At 44.4% G+C, this 18,710-nt stretch overlaps 1 protein-coding gene across 3 annotated transcripts in view; it reads left to right on the top strand.

Annotated features, from left to right (window-relative positions):
• Positions 1 to 18,710, top strand: part of DCAF1 (DDB1 and CUL4 associated factor 1) — a 1,932,496-nt gene that overhangs the window by 1,669,959 nt on the left and 243,827 nt on the right. For all 3 annotated transcript variants that reach the window (XM_069644104.1, XM_069644105.1, XM_069644103.1), the window contains exon 22: positions 16,962 to 17,063. In XM_069644104.1, the coding sequence (XP_069500205.1) occupies positions 16,962 to 17,063 (102 nt within the window). The remainder of the gene's footprint in view (positions 1 to 16,961; positions 17,064 to 18,710) is intronic.

Here is an 18,710-nt window from a genome sequence, read left to right as displayed (position 1 = left end):
GATGAATGCTTTCACAATGCACATTTTAAATACTAGAGAAATAACACACCTAAGTCTGAGAAACCTGTATAGTGGGGAAAAAGGCCTAGGTTTCACAATGCAATTTTAAATATTGGAGAAAAACGCACCCAAGTCTGAAAGTCTTCTATGTCGTCACGTTATCAGGGTAGAGTGAGGCTCTATTCTTAACCCGGGCCAATCCTACCTTACTTAGTAGCTGCTGTTTGATGGCTGGACACTGGCTTCCCCTGCTGACACCTGCAGACATGATATGGAGCTGCCCTTTGCCAAGGTGCCCTTAGCCACAGGAGCTGTCCTGGGGGGTGGGTCAGTAATGACCAGAGGGATGACCAATCAGGGATGGTGGGCGGGGTGGGGGGGGAAGGCAACACACACATAAATTAAGTCAGGAAAAGAGGGAGAAACCGAGGGGAAGGGGGCTCAAAACACGACCAAGAATGAAAAATGGAAGGCCGAGCAGTGTCTAGGGAGCAGAGATCCTCACCTGCTCAGCGCGTGTCTCAGCAACAAGTGATTGGGGGGGTTCAGGGGCCCCAGAAAGTGGCTCTAGAAACCCCAAAATAGAACATTCTAGTTTAACATACACCTAACCTGAATTTATCTCAGATTATTGCCTTTTTTTAATCGCATAATAGCCAACAACCAAGAGAATGGATGTCCTCCTTCAGAAAACGTGGCAGCCATGAAGCTAACGCTGGGTTCATTTTCAGTTTGGGCTATTAGTTCGCGCTTTAGCTGTAACTTTTCTGATTTAGCTTTAACTGTACTGATTTAGTTAAAACTACATTTGAATTTAGCCACCCTTGAATTGTAACACGCTGGTTTTGAATTTAGCCATTCTAGAACTGCACCGATTTGGCGTCTGCTGCTTTGAATTGAGCCACACTAGAACTGTACCCCTCTGCTTTAGAATTTAGCCACATTAGAAAAATAATAATTTGGCATCTGCTGCCTTTTAATTTATCCACACTAGATTTGCGGAAGTCAATTCAGCAAAATGCCATTGGTAGCAAACGTGATATCACGGACCTGATGACATCAAAGGAAGTGATGTCACTTGACTTTTGACCCAGATGGCATCAGTTCCTCTTTAACCCTGGTGACATTACCGGAAGTGGCATGCAGGAGTAAAAAAAAGTACATCAACGTAAACTTTTTAAAATACAAAATACGTACTGAAGCAGACAAGAATATTTTAGATACAACAACATTTTAACAAGGGTGCTGCCTTCATATGCCATGGATGGGATCATGATATAATAGGGTTAGACACATTATTACAACATAGGCAGAGGCAATATTGGTTCCACCATTGTGTTAGCTATTTGCATATATCTTTAAGCAATAATGATGACAATGCATTGAGTCATTGTGGGGAGTGCTGTGACCCGATTCTTGCTGAAATTGACTCTGCCAAGCTTACATTGATGGAAAGCCCAGTGAAGATGTGCAACAAAATGAAAATTATAAAATGGGGAAAGATATGCAGAGGATGTCCTTGTATAAACTACAAAGGCATTTATCAACACATCTGAGGACATCTAAGGAGATGCAGTCTTCTGTGACAAGATTCCCAGGGCTGAAATATTACATTTATATGCGCTTTCATCTTAACGTACTAGGCTCCCTACAAAGGTGGGTTCCCATAAGAGAGAAGCCTTAGCACGAAAGAAAGTCGCCTCTGTAAAAAAAAAAAAACAGGGGAATCCGAAACGCTACAACATTGGCTGATTGGCTTAGCGCAACACTAGGGCCGAGGAAAATGTGATTGGGAAAGTTCATAAGGAGTTTAGAGGATTTAAGCCATGAAGTCAAGTGGGCTAGGCTCTTGTATGGATACTCTATCTCAATGACCATTGCTTTAGTGAATATTGTAATAGTAATTGGAGAAAAATGTTTTTTCTCGATTAGTCCACCATAATGACGGGAGTAATTTCTTGGATAAGTGGAAAAGGTAATCTTGGGGGTTAGAAAGGGAGGCCCTGATATGTATATATGATATGATATGATATTGTGTTGAATACATTCATGTCTGTAATGTTTGTTTTAGAATATTGTGCCTAAAGTAATTTATTGCCATTTGTAATGAACTAAGAGTTGTGAAGTATATAATAAAAAATGTGTTTAATAAACTAAACACAAAAAGAAAATAGGCTGAGGCACCACCATAGATATGCCACTTCAGTATTGTATGGCCAGTTACTTCCATGTTATGTCAATTATAGCTGCATGTCGGGTATTGTCATTGTATGAAAAGTAGATCCCCTATATTGCCAGTTGCTGTGATAATACAGTATCCAAAAATGAAGTAGTGCACAGCAGCTTTAATGATTTGTTATTTATATAGCGCTTTCACCAAAGCACTGTACATGGCTTATATTTACATAAAATGATCATCCTAACCGACGTTGGTACTTCAACCTCGGATGAATTAAAGGCTGTGTTGGCCTTGCCAAGATTTGAACCCGCAACCTGCAGATCACACACAGATCACAGCAGCGAGCGCTAGACCCACTGAGCTATCTTACTGATTTGCTATTAAAAATGCAATGCCACTATAAGAAAGCATGTCAAAACTGGCTGCACAGTGTAGGCCAGACACGTAATAACACTTATCATGTTTGCTGTAGCCTTCATGATGCACAGTAAAAAATGCCATGCCACAGTAAGATGTAACTAAACTGGTGGCACCAAAATGCCAATCTAACCATGTAATAACGCTTATCATGCTTACTTTATCATACCGGCACAGAAACATATACAATGCCAGAGTAAGGACTGGCTGCACCCAAATACCAGTCTAGCCAGGCAATTACAATGATCATGATTGCTTTATCATAGATGCCCTGTAAAAATATCACGCCATAGTAAGAAATGACTTAGTCTGCTCAGAAGCCTTTGAGGGATGCCTGTCCATAGTGGCCAGAAGAGCCTAGGAGGGTACCTTTTCTTTTCACACAGACTATCTGATCACACAGCGAGATGAAAAATCGGCTCCATCTGAGCTTACGGTACGTATAACGCACCACTTCAGTGGACATCTGTCGCAGGCATGGCCATCCTTTCACACACATTAGAATGCAGCTATGACTACGACAAATACTTTCTAGCTGGACATTACGGGATAGATCACAGGCACCTGTGTGGTTTCCGAAGCTGGGAAACCACACAGTTGCCTGCGATCTATCCCGTCAAATATGTTCTGATGCTTGTGAATCTGCTTAGAATCACATGCTGTGCATATAGTCCGACATCTAGTGGTAACCGCAAAGTATTGCATCTTGCCTTTCGAAGATGGAAAGGGGGACGTCGACATGGACATGTTTGTAACACTATCCCTAACGTGACGTGTAGTGTACCCAAAATCCCAGCAGTCATTTGAGGAACATTTTCAAATCCAAACCAAATGAATCAATTTGACTAGTTATTTCTCTGACTAGCCTTGCCAAAACATTTATCAAACAAGACGAGCACACGCACTTCATTATGATTTGGTTGTTGAGACCTTACTGACTTATTATTAAGTCATAGAAAATATACTCAACTGAAAATAAACAACTAATATAAAAACCACTGAATCCATTTGGAATTTTTGATTTACCAACTTGGCGCACTTAGTACCTTCTGCTTAGCAATAACATAAGAGGCAGTGCAAGAAAGATGATCAAAAGGAGTAGCAACCACAACAGAGAAAAGTTTAAAAAATCGATATAGAAAGAGTAATGGCATGAGAGAGGAAGAGGAGTTATATCGACCAATACATCAAGATGTAGGAGGGAAACCGTAATAGCAGAATGTAGAGATGGGAAAGACAGAGTGACAGAGCAGCAGACCACAAAACTTGGCATAGCAACACTTAAGGGTGAGAGGCAGAGCATCATAAAGTGAGAGACTGGGGAAAGCAAGTAGGAAAGAGAAATGGAGCAAACACATGGAGTGACTGTCCAACAAGTTCTGCCAGCCAGAGAAGTGATGCTGGTATAGTGAATGATTTGATTTATGATGTAACTAGCTGGCATATGTAGTAATTCTTAACAGAGTTTTGATGACCAAGAATTATGAAGATGAAGCTGGGTAGAACACAGTTTTCGAACAAGGTTTACATTTTATGCACAAATTGGATAGTTGTCAGACACGGTTTACTCTCTTGCGAAGGAGGAAACTAATTTTTACTTTCTTGAAATTGAATTTACCCTCTATTTGTAAATAAATTAGGAGTAAAATACTCACGCCAAAATCCTATCTGGAGCAGTGAACTTGCCTGACCTCTTGGGTTGCTTACTGGAGCCTAGTCAGCCCACCTAATTCTTAATCTTGGCCAAATGCGCGCACACATTGCAAACCTTTTCTGAGAATGTTCCCATTCCTGGACTTCGGTACCCGAGGGCTTTTCCACCACAAGAGTGTCAATAGCATACAAATGGTAAAAGGTGCTATGTAAATGACTACTACAAGACTTGCTGTACCAAAATGCAAATCTAGACTAATAACACATATCATCCCTGCTTTATCATGGATGCCCATTACATGGTCGCACAACCCCCACCCGCCACACCCTCCTGACACGTCGCCTATCCCTTCAACTCTCCTCCTCCAACCCCAAACTCAGCCCCCTGCTCTATCATTACCTACATGTCCCTCTTCCTTGTCCCAGTACTTGTGCATGAGGCAAGGTGCTTCATAGGCAAGTACTGGGACAGGGAAGAGTGGGACTAGGTGTAATGAGTGCAGATAAGTAATCTAGGTATTGAACACAAGCTCACCATTCACATACTCATTTACACTGCACCCATCCACCATTCACTCACACACTCATCCACCCATATATCATGAACTCACTCGCACATTAAACCCTACTTATCCACCCCCAACCGCTTGGCCATAGCTAGAGCAAATATAGGAGCCAAACTCAATTATTGTAACGCCCTCCTAGCTGGCACCTCAGCCGAAAACATTCACAGACTGCAAACCACACAAAACAATGCCCTCAGAGCCGCCATGAGCATCCCTAGAAGAGACCATATATCCCACGCCAGACGTGAAGCACAGTGGCTCCAGGTCAAAGACCGTATTACTCTGAAAATCCTCACCATCACTCACAGATGCATCAACAACACTGCTCCAGCATACCTATCTGAAGCAATATCAAGGACCACATCCACTCGCCCCACCAGAGCTCAGTACACCAACCAGCTACACATACCATGCATAAAGAGAGCCACAGCGGGAGGTGTAGGCTTCTCCTATATTGCACCGAAACTCTGGAACTCACTCCCTGCCACCCTTAGAGCTGAAATTTCCATCTCTGTCTTCCGCAACAACCACAAAGCTACTCTCCTCAACTAGCAAGTGGAGGACTGCCTCCTCCACTTCTGCCATGTATATTGTAATATAACACAAATGTAATATAACTATATTGTAACCTGTATACATACTGCTAATGACTATGTAACTATATTGCAACCTGTATATATTTTGCTAATGACCATGTAACTAAGTAACTAAGCTTTGTACTGTAACAAGTGCCACGATGTCCTCGGGCTGTTGTGCACTATATAAATACGAATAAAACAAACATAATATACATACACACACACCCTCTCATGCACACACACATTTAAAAAAAAAAAACACTTTCTTAATTTCCAAATTCATTGCTGCTCCGGAAAACTTTGCTGCAGGCAGGCCTCTCTCCCATGCTACACACATTCAAGGAACCTGCTCCGGTCCTGTCATGCTCAGAGCAGGGGAGACAGAGTCTTCCATGTACTGTGATGGGCACGGGGAGAGGTTTCTTTTTTCAGCTTAACTTTGAAAAGAAATGGAAATCATTTATTTTTTAAGAATGAATTTAAAGAGGGCTCTCGTCTCGGAGACTTCTGTATGTTCGGTTTCTGCCAGGGGTCACACAGGACTTGAGAGGGGTGGCAGTTGCAACCCCTGGAGAACTCCTCTCCCCCCCCCCCCCCAATTGATGTCCCGGAATAGATTTGTACTGATTTAGTTAACGCTTCTTTTGAATCTACCCATACTATAACCATACTGATTTGGTGTCTGCTGCTTTTGAACTTAGCCACACTCAAATTGTACTGATTTATCTGTTTAGATTTAGTTTAGAGACACCCCTCTGAAAACCATACACCAGGACCAAAGCAAACACGAGGCAATACAGAATGAAGAACAACAGAATGAAGAAGGCAGAATGAAGGCAGAATGAAGAACGACAATAAAACTACTCAACACCCAGAAATCACCTGAAGCCAACTAACCAGCCCCTTTCTCTTCTCCATACCCTCACACCTCTCAGGTACCACACACGCTCAGAGGGCTCGTGAAACAACCCACCAGAACACTTGCAAACCTTGCACCCCTATCTCTCCCTCACTCCCTCATTAACCAACCCTACCTACTTTTCTCACAGAGCCACATGAGTGTCTGGAGGCCATGCAAATGACAGCGGTGCACAGTATAAATCAACATAACATCTATAGCATAGAGTGAGAAAATGTCCTTTTGTGAGCAAATAAATCAGTCCCCATGGATCAGGCACCCTTCAATTCCATACCTTCAATTGCACGGAACCCAGGATCTGACTAGTAGCAATTTGCCAGATGGGGAGCGACCTTGGGCTCTCCAGAGGTCACCTATCTGTGGCAATCACTATATCTCACATTTTACATATACATTCTGGAATTAAAGTTGTGCTACTGGTTTCTGGTGCTTAGTACAATTTATTCAGGAGACAGTTTTTGGAGGAGAGAGAGTGGGTGTGCTCCAACTTATTTAAGGCAGATGTGCCCATTAGTTTTGGAAAAGGCCCATGTCTCACTGGATCCTTTTGCCATTTTTACCCTACCTTGCAAATAAATCTCATCTAAATGAAGGTCTGATGAGGGAAGGAACTCAGCGGTTGAAAAATCACCAGATAAGGAAAAAGAGGTTGAAAAAGCCCAGAAAAAGATCTAATAGTGGCACTTTTCTTTGTTGAAAAGACGGAGATACTTGTTATCAGACTTGTCACATGACTGACGGGTACGTTTTCCCCTCATCCGCCTTGGTGGAAAATTGGGTGTTTCGTCTCAAAATGTTAGAGGTCTTTGAGAAAGCGGAACTGCCGCTTCTTCTTCGAATATAAAGAAGACCGCCCAGCCCACTGCACCTGACAAAGCAGGGAGTGTGTCGGAGACCTGCCCTTCCCGCGCTACCAAAAGCCCTGGGGATGGTTAAAACATAGACAATGAACGGACTCTGATGGGTGAACGAAGGATAGCACAGGGGCAACGTGCTGATCTTGGAAGCAAGTCCATGCAGAGCAACAAAAGTTTGAATCCTGGATCTGCACTTAGAAACCGAACTCAGGTATGGTATTAGCCGCGTTATGAAAAAATTATTAAATTTAATAAAATGACTCCAGCCCTCGATAACCCTGTTGGTTGTTGCACACTTCCACTGCGCATCTGCTGAACTTCAAAAGGCCCTTCGCCGTAGAGACTCGAGGAACTCTCAACTTTGAAGTACATCCCAAAGTCCAGTAAAGATTTCACAGGCTAATCGCAAAATCTCTTCAACGAAGGTGCCCAATTCCTACCATATTTGAGCCATTGGAAGCACCTTGAATACCTGAAGAATTCCAAAATTAAGAAGATGCTTGGGGGATTTGGCATCAATTTTCAAGGATCCTAAAGGGCTGGACATCTCCCTAGAGGTGAATCTTGAACAACCTAACCCTCATGCTCATCCTAATGTAGCCTATAGTAAAATGATGGCTAAAATTGCAGATGCTTTTGGTGGGGGACCTCCTGCTAAGGAGATAAAAGAATATGACCTGACTAACATTCTGGACAGGGGAACACAGGTAGGGCCTGTCCTCCATTTTCACGCTGCCATAAAAGAGCAATTGTTGGAGCTGTGGCAAAATATCCACCTCTGTGCCAGCAGTGCACAAGGATCTTGACAGAAAATCCAAGCACGTGTCCTCTGACCACAAATTCCTCACAAGACACCCCATATGGTTTATAGTTATTTATAGTTATTTTTTCGAATTCAAAAATGTCTAAAGTAATTTTTTCAAAAAAATATCGGAAAAAAGTCAATTGTTTTTTAATTATGTTTTTTATTTGAAATGGGGGGGTTCCCCCCCAACTCCCTTTTTTGTAATTATTTGTTTTGTTTACCCAATTTATTTATTCCCGGACCCCAAAATAAATATATATATTTCAAAATTATGACCGACCACCACCCCATACATTTCATCTTAGTGGTACAAGCAGCAACTTCAAATGCAAACCTGGGCAAGGTGAGTCTCCAGAGTCCTGGCCCAGATGCCCTCCCAACTACCTAAAACACTGTAAAAGTGTTTACAAAGGGCGTTTCTCCCGCACACTCGGCGTTCCAGTCCCCTTCCTCGTTCCCCCTCCTTCCCCAGCCCAATCCCGCCTCCCAACCCTCCCCTGATTGGTCCACGGGCCAAATATCACGAACCCTCCCAGGGCAGCCTCCTGGGGCTAAGGGCCCCAAGGCCAAGGGCGACTCCCACAATGGCAGCTCCAGAGAGTGTCTGCAGGTGTCTGCAGGTGTCTGCAGGTGTCTGCAGGTGTCTGCAGGTGTCAGCAGGGGAAGCCAATGAAGCCACCAGACACCAACAAAACTGTAAGTGCTGGCATGAGTGGGGGGGTAGAGCAATTACCCTACTCCAGAAAGCTCCTGCCACCCTAACTTACCTTTCAATGGCCTGCAGTATAATGTTAACCAGTACCATAACCCAAACATTAGCCTGCGCTGATTCTAGACAGAAATGTGACCGTTAGCATATGCCACACTTAGATGGAATTCTCAAATTTTGTCTGCGCGAATCTAGACAGGAATGTAACTGTTGGCATATGCCACACTTAGATGGAATTCTCAAGTTTAGTCTGCGCCGAATCTAGACAGGAATGTAATCGTTGGCATGTGCCACACTTAGATGGCATTCTCAAGTCTACTGTGTGCCAAATCTAGACAGAAATGTGACTGTTAGCATGTGCCACACTAGTATGGAATTCTGAACTTTGGCTTGCGCGGCATCTAGATAGAAATGTGACTGTTAGCATGTACCGCACCTAGATGGAATCCCACAATTGCAAGGACAGCAATGCCAACTAACCAACCAACTAACAATTCCATCCCTCTGCATACACCCCTCAAACTATAACCAAACACAACCACAAGCCTTAAACGCAGCAATCCGCACAGTCTGCGCCAAATCTAGACAGAAATGTGATTGTTATCACATGCCACACTTAGATGGAATTCTCAAGCATAGTTTGCGCCAAATCTAGGCAGAAATTTCATTGTTGGCATGTGCCACACTTAGACGGAATTCTCAAGCTTAGCCCGCGTTGCATCTTGATAGAAATGTGATTGTTAGCAAATACCACACCTAGATGGAATCTCAGAAATGTGATTGTTAGCATATGTGATTCTTAGCATGCACCACACTTAGAATTATGAACCATGCCAACTAAGCAACCAACCAACAATTCCATCCCTCTGCATACACCTCTCAAACTATAACCAACCACAAGCCTTAAACGCAGCAATCCGCACAAACTTCACAACAATGCAACAACAAAACAGACCACACATAGACTCGCACAACAGCACGGGATGACTACAGACCATTAAACACCCCCAAGCCCAGCCAACAGACCCACTGGGCTGAGGCTGCCAACCGCACATCACTGCTCTCTTGCACTTTTCCAACTTATTCCCACTAACCCACCCCCTCTCCTCCCCTTTTTCATAGCCGCCAGAGCGCCAGGGGACCACTTCGGTGGTGACAGTGCGCGGTACAAATGTCCATTAACATTAACAAAGACAAGCTCATATACCCCCTAACCCCTGACATGGATGATAAAGCAGTATGACGCTCTTGCGACGCCTCTGGCAGCATGGCCTTAAAGGCTGTAGATGCAACATGCACACTTGACAATTATGCACACCGCTTATAGTCAGTGATATCTGAGGTGGCAGAGCACATCCCATATGGGGAAATAAGGGATGGCTTCCTGAATATTGTAAGGGATCGCAAAAAAGCCATGTGCCAAGCTCTTAAGTCTCCATGCGGTAGACTGCTCTGGAAGAGCAATGGCTGCAAGCTCATTTACACACAGGTTTGCCTAGCTGAGGAAGTCTTGATGTGTGCTTGATGTGAAGTAAAAACTGCAGGACACGCCCATGATGGGACCCACTTGTTTGGCCCTAAGATGATGACCGCTTGGACAAATTACAGGCCTCTGTGAAATCCTTGGGAGTGGCTTTGCATCAGCCCACCCAGTTCGCTACTATAGTTACGCTGGTCAAAGGGGCAGGCAAACAACTGTCTGACCAGGACAGAGACTAATTCCGGGTTCATCAAGAGGGAAGAGGAGGGAAACAACCAGGTCCACTCCTGCTTCAGTCCCCACTAGTACAACATCACCCGCAAAACTGCTTTGAAAGCATTTTCAATTCCTCTCTGGTAGGGGTCCTTCTGTTACACCATTTCTCAGAATGGTGCAGCCTGAGCATGGCAAGTAGTCTCTTAAGGGTATTGCCTCCCTTTTATAGAACGTCCACCAGACTGCCCCCTCCCATCAGGCCACCATCTGTTCCGGAACTACTATCCCAGAACGAGATTGTCGCTCTGCTGTGCCATAGAGCTGGTACTTCAAGTGGAAAGGAATAGAGGGTGGTACTCTTTTTTTATTTTCTGCTCCCGAAGAAGGGCAGAGGTCTGCAACCTATCTTGCCTGAGATGCTTGAGCAAGTTCCTTAGGAAGGACACGTTCATGATGCTAACCCTCTTGCAGATCCTCCAGGCCTTGGAGTTCCAGGATTGGTTGGTGTCACTCAACCTCCAGCATGCTTACTTTCATGCGCCAATCCATCCAAAGCACAGGAAGTACCCGAGCTTCGTTATAAGCAATTCCCTTTAATAGTTCCAGATTTTGCTCTTCGGGCTCACCTCTGTCCAAAGTGTCTTTGCCAAGCTGTTGGCTGTGGTAGCAGCCAGTCTTGTGAAAGAAGCAATTTACGTTTTTCACTACCTGGGCGATTGGCTGATCAGTGCTTGGTCCCTTAATCAGGCTCTGAATCATCTAAATCGCACCTTCTACCTCCTTCAGACTCTGGGCTTCTCCCTCAGCTTCAAGAAATCTTGAGTGACACCTTCCCAAACACTCCAGTTGATGGGAGCGTTTCTGGACTCTCCCTCCGGCAAGGCTTTTCCTCCAGAGGACATGACATGGCTCTACACATCTGGTCGGCAGATTTCAAAAAACACCCAATATCTGCAAGCCCTGGACCTACTATGGTTGCTGGGTCGCATGGCATCCTTCATTTTCCTGGTGTTGTAGGCCAGATTGAGAATGAGAATGCTCCAGTGGCCCTCAGATCTCAATGGTCACAGTTCTCTGGTAGTATGACAGACTTGAATCAAAAGTTGAACAGTCTCTCTCAAGGGCCTCCTGTGGTGGACTCGCAGAGAGAACGTGATTGCAGGGTAACCGTTTTGGCAGCTGTGACAGGAGGCGACTGTTATGAACTCATTGCTTAAAGGCTGGGGCGCTCACCTGAACATGCTGACAGTGAGTGGACTGTGGCACCTGGCAGAGACTAAATTGCACATAAAGAAGTTACAGCTGAGGGCGATCAGATTAGCGCTGATGGCCTTCTTGCCCTCCATACAGTGGGAAGACTGCAGTGGTTGAAGTGGGCAGAAGCGATGCGCCTGTATTTTTTTTAAATTTATGTTCCTAAAATCGTTCCGTAATGGTTTCATTTTAAAATAAAATTGTAGGAACAAGTTGAAACTTGCACTACACTGACTGTTACCTTCAATAGAATGTGCATTTGTTTAGGGTTTTGTATTGCGTGTCAGAGGTGGTTTAGCGGCAGGGTTTGTGGGGAGCGGGAACATGTCAGCAAGGATCATAGTTCCACTACTTCTTTTTGTACTGTTTGACCACTGGAAGGCTGTTCTGATCATGACTGAGAACACAGTGGCATTGCACGACATCAACAACAGGTGGTGTAGGGACACTGCCCCTGTGAAAATAGGCGATGCAGCTCTGGTTCTGGGTGTTACAGAACACAAGCCCTCATTACAACACTGTCGGTAGCTGTGCCGTTAAAAACGGCACAGCTGCCACCGGAGTTGCATTTTTTCTGGCACCTGTGAATGGGCAAGAACCGGGTCATGCCGAGTTAGGCGGACCCGTTAATTGCCCATTTTTGGGTGCCGGAACACGACAGTGGGTTTCCTGAGCAGGCACGAATGGGAACCGTGTCACGAAGTCTTTCTGGAGATCAAGTGAACCTGTTTGAATCTAGTAGAGAAATAGCAAGTGATATATGATCCTGCTTGAAGCATAGTAGAGCCTAGTTAGCTTTAAACCAACAGTTACCAGGAGTTACTTTTGGCTGCTACGGCCAACTGATGCCTTCCAAACATGCAAATGTGACATTAACTGATTATTTGAGAATGTTAATAAAGAAGAATTAGAACACATCTAATACACATTTAAACACAATGGTTGGCAGAGCCGTCCTACAACACATTACTACTTAATGGCTGCAGAGTTTGCTCCTCCTGCCTCCTACAATCTATTACCGCTATTTTAGTCTATCTAAGATGAGGAATCCATTAGAGAACACAATGCATTGTTTCCACCACCGATTCCTCATCCCTTCCCACCCTGCCCGCAATGAGGGAGCCCTTTTCTTTTTGTCACCTCCTTCAATGCTACAAGGCACCTCATATTTTTCATGATCCCCCAACCCAGATGAGCAGAAGGAAAAACGACGACTGCGCAGAGGACCCTCGAAGCCCGAGCCGCACAGTGCCCCTTGCTGTGAAAAGTTTCTGACTGCTGCTGCTGCAGGAAGAATATATCTAAGATGAGGAACATCCATGAGAAAGAACATTACCACAGGTAAATAATTTAGTTCTAGTTTACAAAACAGATTCCTTACCTGGAAATATGCTATAAACATTGCCACTGTAACATTGCTGCTTTCAAAACCATGGGGCCCCTGCCTCTGCTCATCTGCCCGTGTCCTCTGCAGTTTCCAAATCAGCACCCAGGTAAGGTGATTTTGACCTGCACTCATCAAAAACCACAGGTTTCCACGTGTGCCTTCCTTCCTATCCCACTAACACACCCACTTTTTCTTTTTTTGGAGCCATTCACTGCAAGGCCAACATTGGCGGAAGGGCTCTGTATAACATCACTTACCGTATGTTTGGAGGTTTTACTTTTTCTTTTTCTAACTGTTTCCCCTGTTCGGAAAGATTTTACTTTTTGCTGCTTTTCCTCCAGAATACATGAGGGACTCTCTTATTGCTATTGTTTTGAAACTCATCTGACTTTTGTAGATGAGAGAAGCCTTTTTGCTCCACTTAGCTTGCGCAGCTCGTTTGTTTTGGGAGCACTGATCAGTCCCTACGGCTATCAGTGCGGGAGAACTTGTAAAGTTCTTTGTTTATTTTTCCTGCACACATCACCTTCAGTGAGGTGTCCCTGTAACTTTGTTTTTTCGACTTTTTGGTTAATTGCATGATGTGTCCATGATGGACTGGTGGCAGTGATTACTTTTACAGTGTTTTCTTTTTTGTTGTCTTGTGCACTTTTGCATTTCACTGCTTAATGCCATATACAATACTCTATAACTGAAATGCCTGTGGCACAAGGTTTTCGCCTGTCCTTTGACCCTCTTGTCTTTTGACCTTCTTCTTTCACTGGTGTGGCTGGATTATCCCTATATGGTAAGCCCTTTCCTGGGGAAGACTCCAGATTATGCGGCAAAGTGGAGGTCTGTGTCCGTAGCCAAATGTTGGGGGCTGGGTCTGCCTGGCCCCAGTCTGCATCTTTGCCAGGTGTCTGTTGCTGGGCAGATGCAGTAGCCAGAGGCTGCCCAGGACTGACCAGCCCCTGCTGGTTTGAATGGTGCAGATCATTGGCATTGATGAGCTGGGGACAGCTCAAGCCGCATCCTGGCTAAAAAGAGCACCACTGCAGTAGTTTCAAAGATTGTTGGAGCGAAGACCCCTACGAAGGAGAGCAGCCTGCTGAAGACCCAGAACTCATCATTGGAAGATTGCCAAAAGTCCTTTCTTCACTTGCCCGCAAAGCCCTGTCTCTGCAGGACTCCTGAAGCCCCTCATCTGTGCATCGTCTGCTGGATTGGTGGGAACAAACAGTCCCAACCTCTGCTTGAATATCCAGTCGCTGGAAGCGCTCAGGTCCGTACTCCTGCCATGCCTGTGGGCTAGCCAGATGTCCTCCTGGGCTACATCGCTTCATTAGTTGCCATCCAGAGTTGAGCCTTGGGACTCCTCAGTTTCTCAGCATATAGAACTAGAAGTGTTTGCCTCAAGTTGCATCTCTCCACCATGAAGGGGGCGTTGCAGGATTGGCTTCTTTGTTCTCGCCACAGGGGTCATCTTCCAAACTTTTATTTTAAGTGGCCATCACTGCCCGTTGCCTGTGTTTCATCCTGGGAGTCCCCTGAGGGAGTCACTGAAGCGGTGTTTCTGAAGTCTGAGTGTCTGGCTGTCCATAATCCAGCCCTTCGGCTCACGAAACTGCAAACTAACCGTACCCAAGAACCTGATGCTTGAAGAGACCCCAGCACCCATGACCCCTGGGCTTCCACCAATGCCAAATCCAGAATGCCCAGCAATTTCAGGAACTTCTATGGTTTTCTCCTAGTGAATCAGAGTACAGGGGGTGAGGAAACATATAGATCCTGATAGAGTTGTACAGGCATAACGTCCTAGCCCTATCTCTCCTTTGCGAATGGATGGTGGTATTTTGGCCTGGTATCCTCCCCTCGGTCTTGGTGGTTGGATTGGGAGAGGGTCTTTTAAAGGCTCATCTTGTCTTTATTGACCTTTCAAACAAAACTATTTGTTGGCTCATCCCGGCACTGTTCAAATTCCTGAAAGACCTGCACCCCAACCCACCCCCCTCCTCCCCGAAAAGACTTTCATTTGCACCTGTGACTCTAAGGCCCCTTCTAGCTAGAGAAAGGACTTTTTAAGGTTAGCACATTAGTTCTAAGGTTTTGTCCAAGTCTTGATTACTTACCTGGTTCTAATTCTTTATTCACTTAATTTTTACGGTACTGTAGTATAGTAAAGTATTTCTCTTCTCTGTTTAAAAGTAAAGTGTTTTGCGTTCTTAGCAGAGGACCCCAAGGTGCATGTTCATATTAGTAGTTAATGTTTTAGTGTTATTTACCTGATTGATTTTTATTGATAGGCGTTGTCTAAGGCCTCAATAAATAACTATATTTTAGTACATTATGCCGAAGGATGCTCTGTGTGTGCTTAACTGAACGTTTCACTACTCTCAAGCCCTCATAAGTTTAAGCCTTGCTGCGGTTCAGTCACACTACCCGCGTAGTTGGCTAGACATTAGTGTTTGTTCCTGTTCATCAAAATATGGTGGTCTCTCAGGATCTGTCACCAGGGCTGATTCTGAAAATCCTTCTTAACAGGTACCATGGACAAAATATTGGTACCATAGACAAAATATTTATGGTCCTCAGTCCAGAATTCATCGAGCGTCATACGGCTTCCAATCTACGTTATTGAAGGCTTCATGAATGCTGCACACTGCATGGAGGTCAGAGGATTCTTCGTTTTATTTGGACAGGACTAATGCTGTTCATTTACTGGACAGTGTTTTGGTAATTTATGTGGGCTCCCTTGGAAAATAAGCCTCCAAGGCCCCTATTGTACTCCTATTGGAGTATATGCCTCTTTTTTTTCACTGTAGCAAGGTTTCTCGTCTTCGACCCTGAAGACCTTTATGTCCATGCAGTTAAGACCAAGGCAGTGACTGTATTTTTTTTAGCTTTGCCTTTCCATGGATGTTACCTTAAAAGCACTTATTGTGGCTTCTCTGCATTGATTACTCATGCACAGTGCTGTGGACGTGAGCACCAAGCTGGATTGCAAAGTTGGACATTCTCTTAAATGTGTCTTTGCATAGAGCTTCAAAATAAACTTCACTCCTCATGCATAACACAATTCTTTTCAATCTTCCCATGCGTTGACAGGAAAGGGACCATGATGTTCCATACTAGTGAGTATAATTACTTACCATAGTGACTCTTGTACGGCTAGGCAATTCCTTCAGTCTTCCAGGCAGATCTGCCCACCGTTCCCATATTTCTGTCCCCTTTAGTCTAGGAAGAGAAAAAAAGGGTGTTGTGTAGGATTAAAGCAGGCATGTACGAAGGCAAAGCCTGTGCATGCATGTTGCATGCAGCAAATAGCTTTATACATTGCTGTGCAACGTAGAGACTGACATCCAATGAGTATGTTTGTTTTATAAACTGCCTTCGAATGAGTCTCTCATATCATGGCATTGTTAACATACACATATTATCTTAATGTACACACGTTATGTCACATCTTCCATGTTAGGCTTTGATGATAAACGTGGCTATGTTTTTGGAAAATGGGAACACGGGGGGTGGGGTGTGTGGGGGTGGCGGGGGGTGGGTCATAATTACAGGCCAGTACTGTTTTTCAGGGCTGTCATGAAGGAGAGTTATCCTTGAATGGTGAAATTGTATTTTTTTAATAATAACTATTATACTAAGATGTCATAGCTATGTAAACCCTCTACAGAAAGGTTTGGGCTAATGTCTTAAATCTAGCAGGGCACTTGCATATTCTGCATGCATTTTAGAGGTGGTCACAGAAAAGGCATTGAATCTGTGGTGATAGAGAATGAACTGGAGAAAGGAATCGACTAATCAAAGTAGAAATGTTTCAAACAACAAGGAAGCTTATCCATCCAGTTGGGAAGATGCATAAAATAATATGTAGGCATGTTAATGGTGGGGTATGCAGATAACTGATATTTTCATCTTGAACTAAATCTGTACCCTTTTTTCTGCCCTAGAACCAAGGTAGTATGGATGCCTTAAACATGGACACTGTATGCAGACTGTATGAGGTTGGGCGACAGCGCTTGGCGGAGGATGAGGATGAGGAGGAAGACCAAGTAAGTGACAACTATCATATCCACATAACGTGGCATGGTTTCTGAAATGGCATTCCCTCCTTCAAATTACACATACTCCTAATACCTCTACTTCACTCATATTATCAATGTGTGTGGACCCTATTATTCAGTGGTATGTTAATTAATTAGTGTAGCAATTAACCTAAGCTGTGTAAAGCTTAGACAGACCTGCACATCTATGCATGATCGCCCATTTACCCCAACAAGGTTTGAAGAATTGCCTATGCAATTTGTTGGTGGGCCCATCCTCCAAGAAACTTGAAATCTCATTGTGAAAGAGAAGCGTTGGCATCAGCTGTCACAATTTGGCTCGAGTTTCTAGTTCCTTAAAGCCCAGTACGGTACTCGGGCATATGTTTCAGGGCCCCTCGCCTTCCTGAATCAAAGTTGCATAATGTCTGGCTACTCTGAGACTTTAAGTGACTGATCATGGCAAAGGTCTCCGGTTATATGACTATTTGGTTCTTAAGATCCATTTGATACAGACCCACCAAGCCTGCTTCGTCCACATGATTTTTGCATGAAAAAAGCAGTTCTTATGACCACTGCACCATTGGATGCAGCCTAGTTCTTGCTCTGAGTATTGAGATTGTGTTTTTGTGATGACCTTTTTTCAAGCCTTTAACGGTGAGAGATTTAACTGGCCCCTCAGAATGTCTGGAATTCGCTTTGGAGAAAGAGTTAACATATTTTTTCTCTTCTTTAGTCTCTTCAGTGAACATCCCAGCAGTAGACATCCCTGCACAGTGACTCCCTGGTGACTTACTAACCTGGGAGGGGCATGTTGCACTCTTTACTCTTCGACATGCTGCACTCCTGGGTTTGTCCAAAGGGTTCTAGTACCAATATATAGTACACATGAGACTTTTTGGTTTTCGGTCTCCCGCGTCAACCAGGACTAATATTGCCATTGCACAGATATCCGCTCTGCAGCCACTTGCCTCAAACCATAAGCTCCAGGTCCGCCAGTGGCTTGGGCTCTGCCTAAACAGACCTCAGTTTTGCCTGAGGAGTGTAAGAAGTTGCTTAATGAATCACAAGACCAAACAAAAAAGTGTTTCCAGTTTTTATTAAAAAAAATAAGTATTTCAAATACGTGCAATATGCCTAGCTCAGTCTGCCTACTCCCACTGGTTGTATGTCATGCCAGTTTGTCTAGACCTAGGGTACCCCCTACTGTCTGGTTTATCCTTATTCCTAAAGAGGGCCTCAAGGCTGTGACCTTATCTGCCTGACTTTCTCAAGGACTTCCTACAGGACCAAGCGGTGTCATCTCGACGACATGTTGCCCTTCTCCTCTCAATGGCAGTCTGTTAACCTCATTCGGCTGTCCCCTCTTTTCTCCATCCTAGTCTCTCTCTCCCTTTCCGCACACTCAGACTGCAGTTTATACCGTTCTTTCCCCTTTATCCTGTGTGCACTCTCCATCTGATCTCTCCAGGATTCGTCTCGCATCACTCTGTTTCCTGGTTTTAGCTATCTCTTTCCAGTCTCCGGTCGTCACTTGCCAAATCCCTTTTCCTGTGTCTGCTTCTCCCCCAAATCTCACTTTTCACAACACTACTCTACATTTACTTTCCTTCCCGCTCCTGCCTTTTACTTCCCTCTCCTCCCTCATCTACTCTC

Source organism: Ambystoma mexicanum, chromosome 2p, assembly GCF_040938575.1.
Source record: "Ambystoma mexicanum isolate Mex_15411 chromosome 2p, UKY_AmexF1_1, whole genome shotgun sequence".
Taxonomy (NCBI): Eukaryota; Metazoa; Chordata; class Amphibia; order Caudata; family Ambystomatidae; genus Ambystoma; species Ambystoma mexicanum.
Note: the sequence above shows the minus strand (reverse complement) of the source record. Positions and strands in the feature narration are given on the sequence as shown.